This window comes from Panthera tigris, chromosome A2, assembly GCF_018350195.1.
Source record: "Panthera tigris isolate Pti1 chromosome A2, P.tigris_Pti1_mat1.1, whole genome shotgun sequence".
In the NCBI taxonomy this organism is placed as follows: Eukaryota; Metazoa; Chordata; class Mammalia; order Carnivora; family Felidae; genus Panthera; species Panthera tigris.
Window position 1 is genome coordinate 147,206,300 of NC_056661.1, and position 17,860 is coordinate 147,224,159.

Below are 17,860 nucleotides of genomic sequence, written 5' to 3' on the forward strand. Positions count from 1 at the left end.
GTCCTCATGGGTCACCTGGTTCAAACCCACAATTTACCAAAGAAGAAACTGAAACCCAGGTCATCATGACTAGATTAGCTACTTAGCTGCTAGATTAGCTAGTCTTTCCCATAAGCCCTGCCTTCCAGTGAATACAGAATGTTCACCCAGAGGCCAGCCAGCTTCTGTACCATTCTGTCAGCAGCAGGGGTGGGAAAACACTTGGAATGCTCTGAATTGCCCCTTAAGAATGCTATCCCCCAAGCAGCCAGATGTTGCAAGAAAACAGCAAGGTGGTGGGGGATCCCAGGGAACACAGCAATGCAGATCTGAGAGGGGCCCTCTCTATACCCTTCCTCGCCTTTTGATAAAGAGAACTTGGGTACATTTTGGTCCACTAGCGGGCAAGTATCACTGGCTCCCCATCTCTCTCCCATCTTCTGTAGTCTCCTGTAAGGTAGGTGAACCAAGATTGAATAGGATTCAGGTTTTAATGGTAAGATCAGGTCATACAATCTTGGAGAGTTTATAGAAAGCTCTGAAGCTAAGCAGGTATGAGAAATAAAAGATACAATAGTCTATCAATCAATGTCCTCCTACATTTTTAAAAGATATACCTCATGTAGCTGGCCCGTAGCTTTTAAGTCTTAGAAATAATAATTATAGCAATTTATTATCTCTCTACCCTTATGAAGAACATGTAACTTAATATACTGGAAATAAGAATCTAAATGTCTCGTATGAACCCATGAGGAATTGTTTAAGAATAGCTGAAGAAAGACTGATGTGAATAAGTGGCTGGAGAAAGGAAAAGTAAGGCCAAGGAATATCCGGAAATTTTCCAATCAGTAAAATCTATTAGTCTATAGAACAATGTGTCAAGGGAACCAGTGAAAGCCCAACCTTATGAGTCATTTAAAAATGGAGTGGATTTGGCTATTGGAATTATTCCAAGGGGAAAAGTCTTGCACTGCGCCGGAAATGGACAGCACAACCTAATGGGTTGCTGTCATGTTGACCATTTTCCACATTAGCACGCCTAGCCTGTTCTTTGGATTTAACAAGGGAACATAAGAAGGGGAGGTAACGAGTCAGGATCTGCTACAATTGACACTTAAGACCCTATACTGCCGAAGCCCCTTCTACCAATGGGCAGAGTCGGGGTCACAAAGTTAGACTAATTTCACACTGAGAGAAAGGGGAAGGTAGTATTAGAGGAAAAGTGCTCATGAAATACTGATTATTAATGCCCTGTGGCCATTTGAGCATGCTCTAAAGATAGGGCGGTGCTGAGCTATACCTTTGCTCATGGCCTTTATAATCCCACCTTATTTGTTACCTTAGTCTCTATTACTAGTTAATTTGTTATTCCTGTTTTTTCTCTTCCCTTCGTGATTATCGTTCACATTTTCTCTCACTGCCTTATTTCTGTATTAGTGGATAATGGAGGTCCTTTCTCACACCCAACTCAAAAACCAAACACCATTTTAAATTTTTTTGTTTTTATGGCAAGGCATATCTTGGTCTAGTTGTTACATTTATGGTCACAACTTCCCTGGGTTTTGGTTCTTTCAACTGTAAAACAGTGAAAATAAAAGCATCTCTATTTACATCTCCGGTTGTCATAAAAAGAAGTAAGAGCATAGATGTGAAATCACCCTGAAACCTAAAGTCCTACAGAAATACAAGGTACCATTGCTTCTTGTTTCTTGCCCATTACAGTGTTGCCCAACTTAGGATAAAAATGTCATGTGAACAGCTATCTTTTTATTAGATTTTTATTTTTCATTATTATTACCTGCTATATACTCCCTAATATTTGAATACAAGAGCTGTGAAAACAACACGTACCTCAAAACACACCTGCTGAAAAGGATATTAAATTATATTGCAGATTGGGGGAGGGGGGGGTCTCTTGGAATCACTAGTAATAATTTGGTGCTTTGAGATGATCTGTTCAGTGGTTTCAACGTGCAATAATACAACTGAGGAAAGGAAAAAATAAGATTTACTGGATACTTCATATAAACTTAATCCTCACAACACTGGGGATAACATCACCCCAGTTCGCAGATGAGAAGAATCAATGCCCAAGGTCACAGGGTTAGTAAAAGACAAAGCTTGTATACACACCCAGATCTGCCCGGTGTGAACTCCCTACTGTACTGTGTGGCATATGTGACGTTTTCACAAAGTGTTTTATTCTATAAATATATGCCATTGACGGCATGGGGCCAGGTGCAGACGGGCATGATGGAGTGGCAACTGCATACACCCTTTCAGTCGCCACTTCAGTAATGTTACAAATCACACTGCGCACACAGGCATGCTTGCTGAATGCCGGGGTAGAGACATACACTTTGTCACAGCCATTCTTTGCACTGACCGCCACCCCCACCTCGATATGGCACTAATATCAAGTTAGAAAAATCCATGAGTCAAGCCTGCAGGTCCCAGGTGCTTCAGTTAGTATTAGTAGTGAAGGTTGGGGCTTGTTAAGAGCATATCAGGAAGCTGTTTTTGACAAATGAAATGTACTAACATAACATTAGCGACGTTGCTTCTACCAAAGACCTTTAAAGAAAAGAATCGCTGGCAATGCTACTAGGAGCCACACAGGTGGTGCTTCAAGCAAGAAACAGCAAAAGCCTCAAGCCACTAGGCTTTTAAAGAAAACGGAGGCTTTTAATAAGTCTTGATTGTATTTTCTTCCACTAGTGTTGATGTTATTTTCTAGCTACCCAGATAATACTAACCCTCCCGTAAATATCAGATATTTATAGTGTTAGAAATATACAGTAAGTGGCATTATTATAACTACAGCAAATTAGACTGGAGAAAGGCATGCTGTGTAACTCAAACACTAGATTTAGTTGGGTCAGAAGGTCAACTCTAGGGAGTTTGTCAGCACAAAGAATCAAGGTTTCCAACAATTTCTATCTGTCAGAACAACCTATATCCAACTATTATACCAGTTAAATGATGGGCAATTATGTGACCTGCCAGAAATGATCATTTGCTTCAGTGTTTATCATTAGCTCTGTAAAGCACATGAATTAGAGAAAACACATGTCCTGTGGACATCGTATTATTCTGGAATGAGGGCTCAAGAGAAGAGAATGACTGCAGGAACATAAAAGAGATGGAAAGTGTTGCCTAAATCCTATCTCTGGCCTCCCTTTCCCTGCTCAATCCAGCGGGCTCTACCAATTGGTAGAAGATTGAACAGGGCTTGAAAGATGGCTTTCTGTTTTTAGGTTTTTTTGTCGATCCTTCATGTTTCGTGTTTCTCTGCATGAGTACTTGCTGCTTACAGACCCTTTAACTTGTATCTTTCCTCTTTGTTGTCTTTGAGTAGTGGCCCAGAAATATGGGGCAATGACCTTGTGGACACAATTACCATACAGTGGACGACAAAAGTTCAAAGCAACTGGAGAAAGTATTATTTTAGTAAGAATCTTTTTCTTTCCTGCAAATAAATGAGTTAAATATAAGGAGAATATTGACTCTTCCCACAACCACCTGGATGGAGGTTAATTAGCACCTAATGGACGTGTTAGAGCAAATCCTGATGATGAGGACTAGTTTGGTTTATAAAGCTTTTCCACACACATTAGCCCACTCAGTCCTTACCACTGCCCCACGATGCTGGGCTTGCTTCCTTCTGGTGCCCCAGTTAGCTTGGCCTGCACACCCACCTGTTTGGCCTGATTGACACAGCGCATGTACTGGTTGGCCAGATCAGAGCAGCTGAGGGTCTGCTGGGTGTTCTGGCGGTAACACTGAAGAATTTTGGCTTGCAGATCAGCACAGACAGGATGAAACTCATACCGCCTGAAAACAAAAACAGGAACCCGTGAGACAAATGCTCTTCAATCAGAATAAAGATCAAGGCTAAAGAGTGGATAAAACATTCAATAAGATGTAAATGTTGCAAATGTAGAAGCGAAGTTTGAGAAGTAATTTTCTTCAACCCTTAAAAAAAGATACCAAAATAGTTCCCATGATAAAAATACATGTAACGTAAATGACTTCTATGAAATGAGCTGCAGTAATTGGTACCACCACGAGCCTCTCTGGACGTTGTAACAATCCCACCCAAACCCACACCTAAACCAGGTGAATGGCACCGATACTCTTCAGCCCAGTCGGCCGAATCAGAAACCTGAGAGCCTTAACTTCTCTCTTCCATGCCCATATCTAGTCAGTCTCACAGTTCGAGACCCAGCAGTCTAGTCCTCTTTCTCTGTACTCACTGTCATCACATTAATTTGTAATCACTCATATCCTGGATTCAAGCTAGTCTGTCTCTTAGCTTTTGCCCCTCTACTACTGCCTTCCAGAAGGTTCTTTCTAATATATAAATCTGAGACCATATTTCTCCCGCCTGCTTTCTGAATAAAATGCAAGGTCAACAGGCAAGTCCTTCTGGGTCAGGTTTCTGCCTGCCGTTTAGCCTTCAATCCTCAGATTGCCGCAGCCTGACCAAGCCACTTTCAGGGTTTGATCCAGATACGCCCCTTCATGTCTTTGCTCATGCTGCTCTTGATTTTGGACATGCTCTGTTCCCAAAGTCCCACCCATCCCTATATATCTGGAAAACACTTACTCATCTTTCAATAGTTGAGCTAAGTATTGAAGTGTAACCTTCTCTAGACAGCTTCACTAACTCTCCATTCAGGGTGGAATCTACCACTCCCTTTTTGGTGACCCCACTGACCCCATACTGGCTGCTTCTACTGCTTCTTTCACCTTCCACTTAACACCGATGACACCGTAGCCTGGTGTAATTTACTAGCCTACATCTACTAGGAGGCAAATCCCAAGAAGTAAGGACTGTCTTATTTTCTTTGTGACCTCAGCTATTGATATGGATACCTCTTTTAGCAGTCATGCAATAAATTGCTTAGAATATAAATGGGTAGAGAAAAAAAACATTTTTAAATTCTGGGCTAAAATTTTACTAATTATACTTACAAATCTTTGCTTTCAGTGAATATGCAGTACTAAACACAAATGCCTCCAAAAATCTTAAAATATACACTTGAAAAACGATAACAAAATAAACCGAATGAATTATACAAATGAAAATAAAATATTCTTGTTAAGATCATAGAGGAATTTGAATTATAAGGGCTAAATACACGCAGAAAAAATACATAATATTATCACTTTTAATCTAGGAATTTATATTTTTTCAAATTAGTTTTGTTTAGTACAAAAGGCTTCCAGTTTTTCATATCAGTTCTTTTTTTGAAATTTAAATTTTTTATTTCTCTAGTAATCTTGAAATAGCATTATTTTAAATTAAATGGGTTCTAAAAAAAACCCCTACAGAATAGAGGGGGAATATTTTTCATCAATAAGGAAACCCCTGGGTGACGATTTGTCTCATTACTTTTATCCAAGACACTAAGCTAACACAGATTTTGCTAGAACAGAAAACTGACATGCAAACCACGTTACTGGTCCCTGAGGGAATTTACTTCTTACTACCTTCTAAAGAAAGTAGACACACAGGAAAAAAATAATCCCACAAATTTTACATAACATTGCTTTTACTTTTTCATTCATTACCGTCCTGCTCTGCCAAATACCTAAGAACAGAATTTAAATCCAATCCCTGGAGTTTCCATTCTCTTTAAGATTTCAAAGTTCACATATCTATGAGAATTTTTTTTGGACGTGGATTTCCCTAATCCCCCACCATGAACATCAGCATCTAAAAAGATGTGCTTTGAAGAGTAGAAGATACCATGAACTGACTGATTATAGCAAGACACATCTGGATAAATATTGAATAAAATATAATCAAGCACTAGGTCAGCTGAACCTAGCAAATATATGACGAATGCCTATAACAGTTCAAGGGAAAACAGGCTTATAGTCTGTCTTAGTGTTGAGGACCATCATTCTTCTAATCTATCTTAGATTTAAAAGCAGGGGAAGCAGGATAGGGAAAGAAGCCTAGAACAATCCTAATCATATATTCAGCTCTTCCTTATTAACATACAGGAAAAGATTGTAAAGAATGAGCTTCCACATACTGCACATCATAAAGAAGACAGTGTGTGGTTTTTTTTCTTTTAAAAAACTATTGGCGCTGGAATAATTCATTCAATACTATGAACTCCTTAGAAAGAGGTAATTTAAGTTGTATATAAACGTTTACTGAACTGAGCTATTAGTCATGCAAGTTAATGTCCATGAGTTATTTATGATTTGAAATGTGTCAAAACATACTTTTATCACCACAAATCAATACTGTTCACTTCCAGGGCCTGTGATTTCCTGTCTGGGAGTCCAGTAGGCCTGTGTGGATGTGTGCACGTGCACATGCATGCATGTATACAAATACATACACACACACACACACACACACACACACACACACACACACCCTTCTGAAATCCTTTTTGTATACATTTCAACGTTTATTGATGATTAGATAGTAGAAAGGGGGAAAGAGGGGTAGAAATCAGCATAATTTTCTCCCACTTCCTGGAGGAGCCTCTGGTACATTTTTCCTGGATTAATCTGTGAGGGCAAAGCTCTGCCTCCATATTGATCTGCAGTGCTTGTTATGCTGCTCTAATGTACTGTTTTCACTTTGGGAAAATGTGAAATGAGATTACCGTCCACCATTAGAAGGCCATAAAACACAAGCCATGGCACCTTCCACTCAGGAAAAGGTTTAAAGGCATTTCCAATATGCATTATGGTCAACCCTTCATATAGCCATTGAGTCAGCGATTGATTTTTATTGACTGCTTTCCTTCCTGCTGATGGAAAAAGTCACTACTAGGCAAAAATGACAAAAGGGCAGAATTTCAAGATACCTAAGAAGGAAAATTAAATCTTGGCTGCAAGGGACATTTAAATAATTTAATTTCTTTGTAGGGAAATAAGATTTTAAAAAGGAAATGGTGAATGACAAATGTTAAGAGAAAGATGAAGTATAAATATGGAGAACTCAAAACAGTAATAAAGAAAAGAGAGGACAGTAACCCAGAAACATTGAGTAAAAAGGAATTGGTGGAATAAAGTTGATACTTGAAAATATATATTGATCAAAAACAAGTTAAAAAAAAAAAGTTTCATGGTCACTTGAAAGGACTGGGGATTTTGATGGGTCCCACCTCATATCCATCCTCCCTCTTCACTTTCCTTTTCCTTCCTGGACTCTTCATTCTCTGTTCCCTGCCACCTCCCTCACTTCTTCAAGTATCAGCAGCTGCCCTCACCCTTCCTACCCCACCCCACAGTGGCACTGAGGACCAAGAGGGTTGATGACCATATTCAGCGACAGAACTGGAGAGCCAAAGACTTGAACAGAGAATAAAATCACTCCTGGTAGGCATTAGGTAGCCAATGAAACCATTTTTGTTAATGTTTAATGCTAATATTCACTTAAAAGGCAGCTAAGAAAATATATCCAAGTATTTTCTCATTACACTAACAAGGCCATTGTAGAAACTTTGTGTGTGTTTGGGGGGGGGGGGGGATAAAACAGAAAAGAATACAGAAACACATCAAGGCTGTTCCTAATTTTTCAGTGCTTAAAGTAACAGAGATGGATATGTTATATGTTGTTACCCTTCTCTCTGATTATTTCCTGGGCATAATTTCTTGTAAGCTGCATTAAGGGTCAAAGACAAATAAAAACATTTTGGTAAAAATGAAGCTGAGATAAGCGGTACTCAGCTCTCCTCTTCATCTGTGACACGCTGACACCTGGCCACCTGTTTTAGAGCTATCTGCAGACTTCACTGCTGCTGTGTCTACTTTCATGTCTGAGAAACTTCTTTGATGTGGGTCTGAGCTTTACATTTCGAGGAAACTACTTACCCATCTTTTTAGTTCTGCTAATATAAATGGCAAGGATAAGAAGGTAACTTCAGAGACGGAGGAAAACATGAAGATAGATCTCCTCATACCACTCTACCAGAAGGCTAAAGGAGTCATGTCATGACAATCAGCAGCCACAAATTCCTAAAGCTCTCAGGAGCACAGAAATTGTTCGTTATGAGTGCAGGTGCATGAAAAAGGATCCTTTCCCTGTATCTGGACCAGTAAGTACAGAGAGAGAGGGAACGGAGAGAGAGAAGGAGGGAAGGAAGGGAAGGAATGGATGGGTAGATGGATGGGTATGAAATGGATGGTGCTAAAAGAATTCTGATTTTTTTTTTAACAGGTTGTGACTGCATCCTTCATGGGATCTGGTGGTCTAATAAAACAGTATCTACCACATTAAAAGCAGGCACACAATACAGCCATGGAATCAAATCTTTAGCTCTAATTCCTATGGCATAATGCAAAAATGGTAATTTTATTCTGTATTAAACATTTCATTAGATGTTAAGCCCAGGAGTCAGGATTTCTGGTTTTATGACACAAAACTAAAGCTATCAAGTACATTGCCAATAGTTTAAAACATGAAATAATCCACTTATCATTTATAATAAAGCTATCATAAAATGCAGCAGCAAAGCAGAAAGTATTAACTCAAATGTGTTATCAAATAGATCTTTTTCATTTTAATTTTACCTTAAATTACAATATCCTAATAATAGTTTTTAGAATAAAATGTAAACAGCCTCTAACTATGCAAAATCTGAAAGACAACTCCAAGCTTTCCATTCTTTTTTTTTTAATGTTTATATTTATTTTTGAGACAGAGAGAGACACAGCATGAGCGGGGAAGGCGCAGAGAGAGAGAGGGAGACACAGAATCTGAAGTAGGCTCCAGGCTCCGAGCTGTCAGCACAGAGCCCGACGCAGGGCTCAAACCCACGAACTGTGAGATCATGACCTGAGCCAAAGTCAGATGCTTAACCAACTGAGCCACCCAGGCGCCCCTAAGCTTTCCATTCTTACTAGCTGCTAACCATCTTTATTAATGAAGCTTCTACCTGGGCTGTAATCAAATTTCCACAATTACACTTTAGAGGCCAAACATCTCCCAAAGCTGCCTACTTTCTTTGTTTCAATTTGTCTCCATATACACTTTGCTATAAAATTTGAAAAATAAAATGAAATAAAAGCAGAAAACTTTTTTTACATTTAGTTTGTAAAATGATGAATGTTATTAGCTATGATGTTGTCTATCCTCACAACACAAAAAATGCCAAGAGGCCTCCTCTGTTATCAGAGGAGGGACCCCTGACCTTGACTACCCCAGGTCAACCTGGGTTCAACCAGGGGGTTCAATGAACCAATCAAGCTGACAGTGCTCATTGCCCATAATGAGTGCCATACCATTCAACCAACAGATTTAACTGGGTGTTGTGAAAGAAAAACCCAGCGTGGCTACAGCTACAACAGAATTTACAGAATTCTATCCTATATACCCAAAGGCTTGAAAGAGCAACATCTATCTGAAAATATTTTAATACTTAATTCTTAATTTTAATCTATGGTTGATTTGGGGGAAAGATGCCAGTATCACAACTCAGTAATCTGGATCCATAGGAGGAAGGTGACCTGTCTGCAAGGAGAGAGGGGAAAATATTGCCAGTCTTACCCCAGATTTCAGCATCCCAAGTAAAAGGCCTAATGCTAGGAAAAATACACAGATAGGACCTGTGGTCACCTATCTGAGATAAGATAATACAATGTTCTACATACACAGGTTCACTGTTCTTTGACCAATAGGCCCCACAAACCCTAAGCAGATGAACACAAACACAGCAGAATATTAGGTGAGTGAAAAGCTTTCCAATTTTGCAATATATTTTGCTTCCTCATCCAGTAATACTGAGTACTTGGAAATGATGGGGACATGAGGGCAAACCTAGGAGGAGAGTGGGAACTTCCCATGTGACCACATGAAAGCTGGTGGGGGCTGACTGCTCTCTCTTCTCATGGTGCTCAGTGGACAAAAACCACTCTGACAGTATGGGACTCCCAGATGTCTGGTTTTGTTTTCCTGAGCAGGTTGCTACTACTCTACTCTGCAGGGAGAATGACATGGCATCTTGCCAACTTCACCATTCGCTGAGTGAGATCCTACTACAGAGACTCACCCCACGAGGGTCTGGATTTAGAAAAATGGGGCCATCTTCTGCCACATCTCCAAAGAATAAAGGCCTGAACCCTTTTGTTTTATAAATAGTTTCTTAAAATCTGGTGATCTAGAGAGACCAATGGCAACTTAATGTTAGTAAAAAACTTTTCCAGAAAATTTCTCCAGGTAATAATGCCTTGGACAAGAAATAGTTATTTATTCAGTTCAAAAGATTTGTGAAGTCAGGTATCAGGTATGAGGCAGAGAAAAACAATCAGTTGGCTAATTTGAATTTTCTACCATAGCATGGTACCCTTGATACATCTGGGCTATGTGCAGCAAGGCTTACATCTCTAAAAAGATAAAACACTTCTTACTTACATAAAAGATACCTGAAACATGAGACAATAATTATAGGGACAAAGAACATAAATGATGCCAACATTAACTCAACCTGGAAAGACCCCAAATCAACTTCCGGTCACACTTTCTTTAGAACAATCATGTACTCAGGAGATGTTTTCTCAAACTCACATAGTTCTTCTCATTAGGTGAAATTCTACAGCTAAATACTGCACTTTAGTCTGAGTGACCCTTAATTTAAAGACCTATAAGCCATCCCTTCCCTCTCTCCCTTTCTTTCTTAACGATGCTTGGAATATTGTTATTGCTTAATAAATGCCCACTAATAATGCGGTAATAAAAACAGGGACTCTAGTGGGTTAACCATGCAGCTCTGTGCTTTAATATGCCCGAGACAGCAGCAGTTTATACAAGTATCCTGAGTAGAAACATCACCTGCTGCATGCACACAGCACTAAAAACAGAATCACAGCTCATAGAAGTGGCCCTTGGTTATAGGAACTGTAATATTTGCAGAAGCATTCTTAGTCCCTTCAAAAGACCTACAAGCCATGGAATGCAGAGCTGTCCAGGGCCCAACATTAAATTTCAATCTCCCAAGGATACATCAATGTGAGACTAAGGCCACCTCAATACACCAAATTACTTTTATTTGAAATATTTTCATAAGGCGTCAAGGTGAAGAAAAGTATTAGTATTAATAAGGAATACTACTATGAGTACTACTAAAGAAAAGCATGGCATTTACTCTCACCTGACTTGATAAAACAGCTGTTTAATTAGACAACTTACAAAATGTTAATCTTGAGCATACACAATACATCACCCCTGCATTTCTTTTACTTTAAATATGTGTGTGTGTGTATATATATATATAATATATCGAACTTACGCCAACACAAGTTAGCTTATTTTGCCCCACCCGACCCAGACTTTGTGAATGGTTTGTATTTCTCCTATCCTGTTATTTTGAAATGTTCACTAAAATTGGTCTAAGAATGGAAGATATGAAGGTTGGCTGGTTCATTCATTCATTCTTTCATCCATTCTTTTACTCTAACAACAAATATTATTAAGCATTCATCACATGCCATTCACTATGACAGGCGCTGAATAAGATATGATATTTGCCTTCAGATGGCTCGAATGGGGGGGGGAGAGACAGAAGTGTGTATAAGGTCTTATAATGAGATCAAGAGATAATACATTTGTAAACTTAGTGCTAAGCAAATCCAGAGATTTAGTTTGGGATATGACAGAAATGGAACATACAGTATTGGAGACATGAGGACATCTATCACTAGTGAACAGGAAACAAGAATAGATTTTATGATTTCCTCAAAGTAACTTTCAAGCCTGCTGGAAGATCTGCACAGTGTATGCAGACTATAGAGACAGAAATGGAGAGGAGAGACCTCCTCTGAACTTGGGGATATGAATACACCCATAACCTGGTGACTCCAAGCCTTTTGAACTCCTCTGCTTTCCACAGAGGAAAGCTTGGTACTTGCGTTCATGACATCTGCTAACACAGGCTTGGTTTGGAGGGGTGGAAGTAGTTGTGTATAGTTAGAGCTTATAAACTCTTTGAGTCAAGTAGGAATCCACAAGGAAATAATCAGAGGCCAGGACAGAGTTTTAGACCTACCAACAATAAACAAATGTTGAGAAAAGCTCCCAGTTGCTGTCTTAGTAGGAGGGCTCTGGTGGTAACTCTCAACTGATGCTAAAATTACTCTTCAGCCTTCAATGTTTTCGCTACTTGAGAATGCTTTTTGTAATCACTCTGTTGCTTTATTACTTGATAGGGCCAAGGAGGAGCAAACTGAACAACTGGGTCCTGGATCAATGCCCAAATTTGGAGTTAGGAGTGAGAGAGGAGGGGTGGGGATAATATGGGGAAAGTAAAAAGATACGAGGAAGCAAAAGAACACACCAGAATTACAGGGAAATCATGGAGGAGAAAGGGAAGACATTAGGGGCCAGATGAGTTTCAGTGGAGACAAAAACAGAGGGTCTGACTGAGCATCCCAACCAGCCCATGGGAAAGGGGAGGCTGCACATTCTAGGCCACGGGGCTGAAGCCAACTGTGGCAGTTGTTTTCCAAGACAACTTTCATTGCAAATTGTGGAAGGAATATTACACTTCCCTTCATTACCCATCCTTCCTGTAGAGAGTCCTCAAGTCCAGAAGAGGAAGGACTGGATATAGCCAGTGTGGCCATCCCCAGTACAGCCAAGAAGCAGGGCACCAGTCCTGGCAAGACAGAGTATACTTGCAATGAACCTAGGCCTTTCCAAGCAAATGTAATGAAACACTGCATACAACCTCCCAGAGATAATCCTTCCATATTTGGAGAAATATAGATTTCAGAGGCCTTATAATATCATTTTCATCAATGAAATCTATTATAATAGCACAGAATCACAGAATCTTCCAATTGAGTAGTATGGTACCAGGAGCCTATACAGAAATATGGTTGAGCACACATATTCATGTTAAGCTCCTATTTTTAGGCACTTACAAGTTTTCAAAAAGAATTACCTGTTGGGATGGATTTCTTAGGCTCCTCAGCTGAGGGGATGCTTAGGCAGTGAGAAGTTTGGTGAAATCCCATTTGAGTCACCTAAGCATAAAAATACGTTCCACTATCCCCACATCTTCCCAGCTGTGATCACAGGTGAACGTTTAATACTAAGATAAGTCAGGAACAGCTTCGTTCTAAAAATTTCACAACTGTCACACAGCTCAGTGAGGACTGTGGCACATCCTAAGACAAGTACGTTAAGACCAAGAGGTCTGTAGTGACACGGTGCACCGCATTACTTGAGGTGATGCTCCTTCTTCCACCACATTTTGAAAGCAAGATCCAACTGGCAGATACACCCAGGAAGGAATGTGTCTGGCTCTCTTAACTGAAAGAATTGCAGATGTGTTTATTTTAGTGACAAGTGAAGAAAAAACTCATCCCTACTGACTTGTCCTCTAAGTATCAGGGTGCTAGAAATGAGTGGAGGGAATAGCAGGGATGAAGGAGGTAGAGATTAGCCTGTTGTTGGGTCTCCACTCCTTTGAGGACTTGAAGGGCTGGATGCTTAAGCACTGCCACCAGAAGCAGGAAATCCCTAAACGGGTGCAACAGGCCATGCCAGCAAATCTCCAGGGACACCAGGCAGCCAGGCAGAAAAAAGCCACATGGGCATCATACTGGTGGCCACCATGTATACGTTGTGAAGAGAGTCCTAAAGGGTGTGCAGAAACAAAAGGAGAGAGAAAAACACACACACATGAAAGACACACACTTGCAGAAGTCATAGGCAGCACAAGGCAATAAAGGTGCCAAGGAAACAGTACAGCGGTAGGTGCCACACTGTTCTCAGGAGGCAGTGATTGCTCCCAGTTGAGGGAGGCAGGAGGAGAGTCTGGGTGCCTTTTCCAGAGAAAAGGAGAGGGGGTAAAAGACCCCTGAGTGAAGGCTGGGACTGCAAGAAGACAGAGGACAGTTGAGAGGGTACGTGTGGGTCCCGGCTCAGGTTCAGCGGAGCCAGGCATGTTCAGGGGACTTAGACCGGAGGCAATGCTGCAAAGGAAGGGGCAGGGGCTGGGACAGACTTCCTATAAACGACAGTGTGCTTACAGTCTACTCCGCAGGCGATGGCAAGCCACCAGCCTGTCCAGATGAGAGAGTGAAGTTATAAAGGTGCCACCGTGGAGAGGCTGAACTGATCTGAATAAACCACATGGGCGGCAGAGGGAGCAGTCTAGGCTGGGACGCCAGCAGAGCAGTCCCCAGGTAAAAAACAGGCAAGAACAGCAGCCCTGGAAAGCAGGAATGGAAGGATGAGATAACGTACCAGACACGGATTTAAGAGGAGGAAAGACGGAGTGGCACACACAGGGTTTAGGCCTGAGTCTTTAAAGAACCACAGCTGGAAAGGAGCCACCATGATCCACAGCGTGGAGCTGGAGCTCAGCACGGGGCAGGGCTGCATGCGCAGATGGGAAATCCCTGAACAACCCACAGGGGGCGCTGCGGGGCAGTGGCCTGGGGAAGTGACAGGGAAGGGGGTGGGCCGGCCACAAAGCTGAGAGTAGAGGGAAGAGCCAGTGGAGCGCAGTGTCCCAGGCCAGGGAGGACAGAGTTTCATGAGAGAGAAGGCAGTCAACAAGAATAAGACCGATTAAAGGTCATGGCATTTGATCCTTAGCAATTTGGAGAAACAATTTCAGTAACAGACTAACAGGCAGTTAGAGAAATGGAGGCAGTGGGGTTAGGTCAGTTCAATATCCCTTACTGGGTGCATGTTACATACACAGCAGAAACTATGTGTGTGTATGGAGGGGGGAGAGACATCCATCCCACAGGAGCTACTTCAATAGGGTACAATTGGCAACAGGAAAAAGGGAAAAATATGAAAGGGGAGGATTCCACCTGGCTGGAGATCTGGAGAAGGTCTTAGATGAGATGAAAGGATTTCAGTAGGGCCTTAAACAGTAGGGAAGCCTTAGGCAGGTAAAAGAAGGAATGGAAAGGAACTCCAGACAGAAAAGTGGAAGAAGGAAAGGCAGTGATGTCACTAATCAACTGTTTCTTCCAAAGAGTCATACGGAAATTTACAAACAGATCAGAAAGCCCGGCACTTTCAACAGGAACATGTTCTGTAAGCAGATGAAGGAATTCCCACCAAGTACAGTAATGAGTGAATGTGTGCTCAGAAGTTAGTAAATAGGGAAGGCTGTGTGAAGAAAGAGGTTTTCAACAGTCCTTTAGAGAAAAGCAAGAAGGGAAGAATGGAGGGCATGGTCCCTGCAGACATGGTATGATCAAGGAGAAACACAGATTTCCCGGTTAAAGCATGAAGTCCACTGTAAAGAATACAAAACATGAGGTTGGTGAGATGCAGGAGGAGAAGGCAATCATCTGTTTGCTGAGAAACCTCAAAAGCTAACAGAATCATGTGGCAGGAACGGGAAATCTTGTACAAAAGAGAGCAGGACATGAGAGGGCTTCTCCTCCTCAAAGGGCCACTAAATGCTGGTGGCAGAAGGGCGGAGATGGGACTCCAGGGATTCCATCCAAATAGACGCTGACAAGAACAAGGGACAGGCCAGAGACCCTCTTGTACCCCCACTCCACACTGTACTTCCCACCACAGCTCATTCTTTTATGCATAAAGTAAATGCATTGAAGCCAGGGATATATTAGTGCATTTACTGGTCTTGTCTTCACGCTCACGCTGTGTCTAGTATGTTCATTATGAGTCCCTTCTTGCTCTCCAGAATAGACATACACTGAAATTAATGGGTGATTAATGGAAGATGGAGAAAGCTTGGCATAAAATATATTTGAAAAACAGGAGTTTATGGATGTTGGTCAACTATAATTCTCCATTAATCCATGATGTACTCAGGTTCAATTTAAAATCATGTAACGTGTATATGCTGATATATGCATAAGGTGTATGAAAAAATATACATACGATTGGCAACAGGAGTTGCTTCAAAGGAGAGGACTGGGATAGGAGGTTATGGACTTAAGGAAGAGGGCTACTTTTGCATCTGACATTTAAATCTTCTACTAGAGGCATATGTTGTTGCTTATCAATAAATAATTGATTTAAAAGATTACAATGCCGTATTATCTAAAGATACTTTGAATGCCCTGGAAATTGCTAAAAGGAAGGTTGCTTTCCTTCCAGATGCCTAAGCACCCAAACCTGTTTCTGTGAGATCTGTAGCACTTAACATAGAAGTGACTGGAAACTTAAAGACAACACCAAGACACCGGATGTGAAACCGCACATGCCAACTCTACACAAAGACAAAAATGTAAACTGGAAAATAATTCAAAAATGCCTTCACACATGTCAGCCTGCAGCACAGCCCTTCTGGTTTAATATCTCAGCAACTTTGTGAGAAAAAAGGACAGAGAAACTGCCCAATTATTTTAAGTCACAGGGCAAAGTGCTGGCAGTAAAATGTAACATGAGTGTTTGGAAAGCCTAGAAACTGTCTCCATCCACGAAATCCTTGTCAGGGAGGCTGCTCCCTTCTTTACCTTTTTCACTGCTCTTTCCCTATCTCCTTCTTCTCTTAATTGTGCATAATCCCCAAAGCTCAGGTCTTTGCCCTGCTGTTCTTCTAATTCCAGGGCAAGTTACCCTTCCCCCTCTGGGAGTGCTACTGCTGTGTGTGTGACAGAAAGGGTTTTCTAGTTGCTCTCCTTCAGTTAGTAGATGTGTGAGCTTTGGTTTCTTTGGGCATCAGTTCTTTATAAAATACACAGACAGTAATCTTCCCCACCTGAAGCCAGGGACTAGATCTGGTGGTCCTCTTACAGTCCTTCCAACTTGAAAACCTTTAGACTAAGCATTAAATGGGTATGTCCAATTTATTCGATTTCCAGTTTCTCATCCAAACGAGATTTTCCTTCCATTTTTTCACCAATAGCAATACCATTAACTTTTTAGTAGGCATTAAATTGTTGCTCTTTTGTGCTCTTAATACTTTATAGTCAAGAAGTCACTGAGGTTGTTAGTTCTTCCTTTGAAAAGTCTTTCACTTTCAACCATTGCTCAGTTCGCCCTAACAGTACCCTAGGCTAACAGTTCATGCACAGACTATGATCACTATCCTCTGAATAGTCTCTCTGCCCTCAGCTGCCTCCTCTTCAAGCTCAACATCATGAATTCCAACACATGCATACTTGCATACACAAACCTTTCAGAGGAGACAATCAGGACTCTTCCTTCTTCTCCATCTCCCGTAACTAATTTTACTTAGAAAATAGTTCTCATGTTCCTTGCCTCCTCAATAAGCTACTACTTGTGGTACTGGGAGAAAGAGAACCCACTGAAACCTCTACTAAACCACTATTTACCTATTCTGGCCTCAACGTGAAGGACAGATGGTGACATCTACAAGGTTGTTTCCAAACACAATCAAATAGGAACCAGTACAACAGCTAAAGAGCACAAATATACATATTCCTAATGTTCACTTTCCAAGCCATGTTATAAAATTATACAATCATTCTGACTTGATTCAATTTCTCACTTGTGGGTAAGGGCACTATCTACCACAGTGATAAGCTTCCATAGGAACTAAATCCATTTCAAAGGGTTGGAACACAGAGGCTTAAAAACAAGTGCTCAAGATGTTATACACAGTGCCTTACATCTCTGAAACTCAGTACTATAAACATTAACCTCTTAATTCCGTGAAAGTCCCAGAAATGAGAAAAAATGGGTATTTGGGAAACGAATTATTTAATGTAACTGGTAGGGAAAAGAAAGAACTTGGAAGTCAAGTTGCTGATAATCCATTTCATCTCTAGCATTAAGCACAACTAATCACACATGGTAACATGACTTACCAAGTTTTAAAAGAAAAATACATTATAAATTCAAGTAACTAATATTTCCCTACTTAATAGTTCATAAATGAGGGACACACCTCCAAAGCATTTTATAGCTAATGAAAGTGAAAAGTTTATATGGTACGTATAATTA

The 17,860-nt window shown here is 40.8% G+C and overlaps 1 protein-coding gene across 2 annotated transcripts in view; it reads right to left on the bottom strand.

The window, feature by feature from the left end:
- The window catches only part of CHCHD3 (coiled-coil-helix-coiled-coil-helix domain containing 3), a 279,622-nt gene that overhangs the window by 7,899 nt on the left and 253,863 nt on the right, over nt 1–17,860 (bottom strand). For both annotated transcript variants that reach the window (XM_042972717.1, XM_042972708.1), the window contains exon 7: nt 3,678–3,813. In XM_042972717.1, coding sequence (XP_042828651.1) covers nt 3,678–3,813 — 136 coding nt within the window. The remainder of the gene's footprint in view (nt 1–3,677; nt 3,814–17,860) is intronic.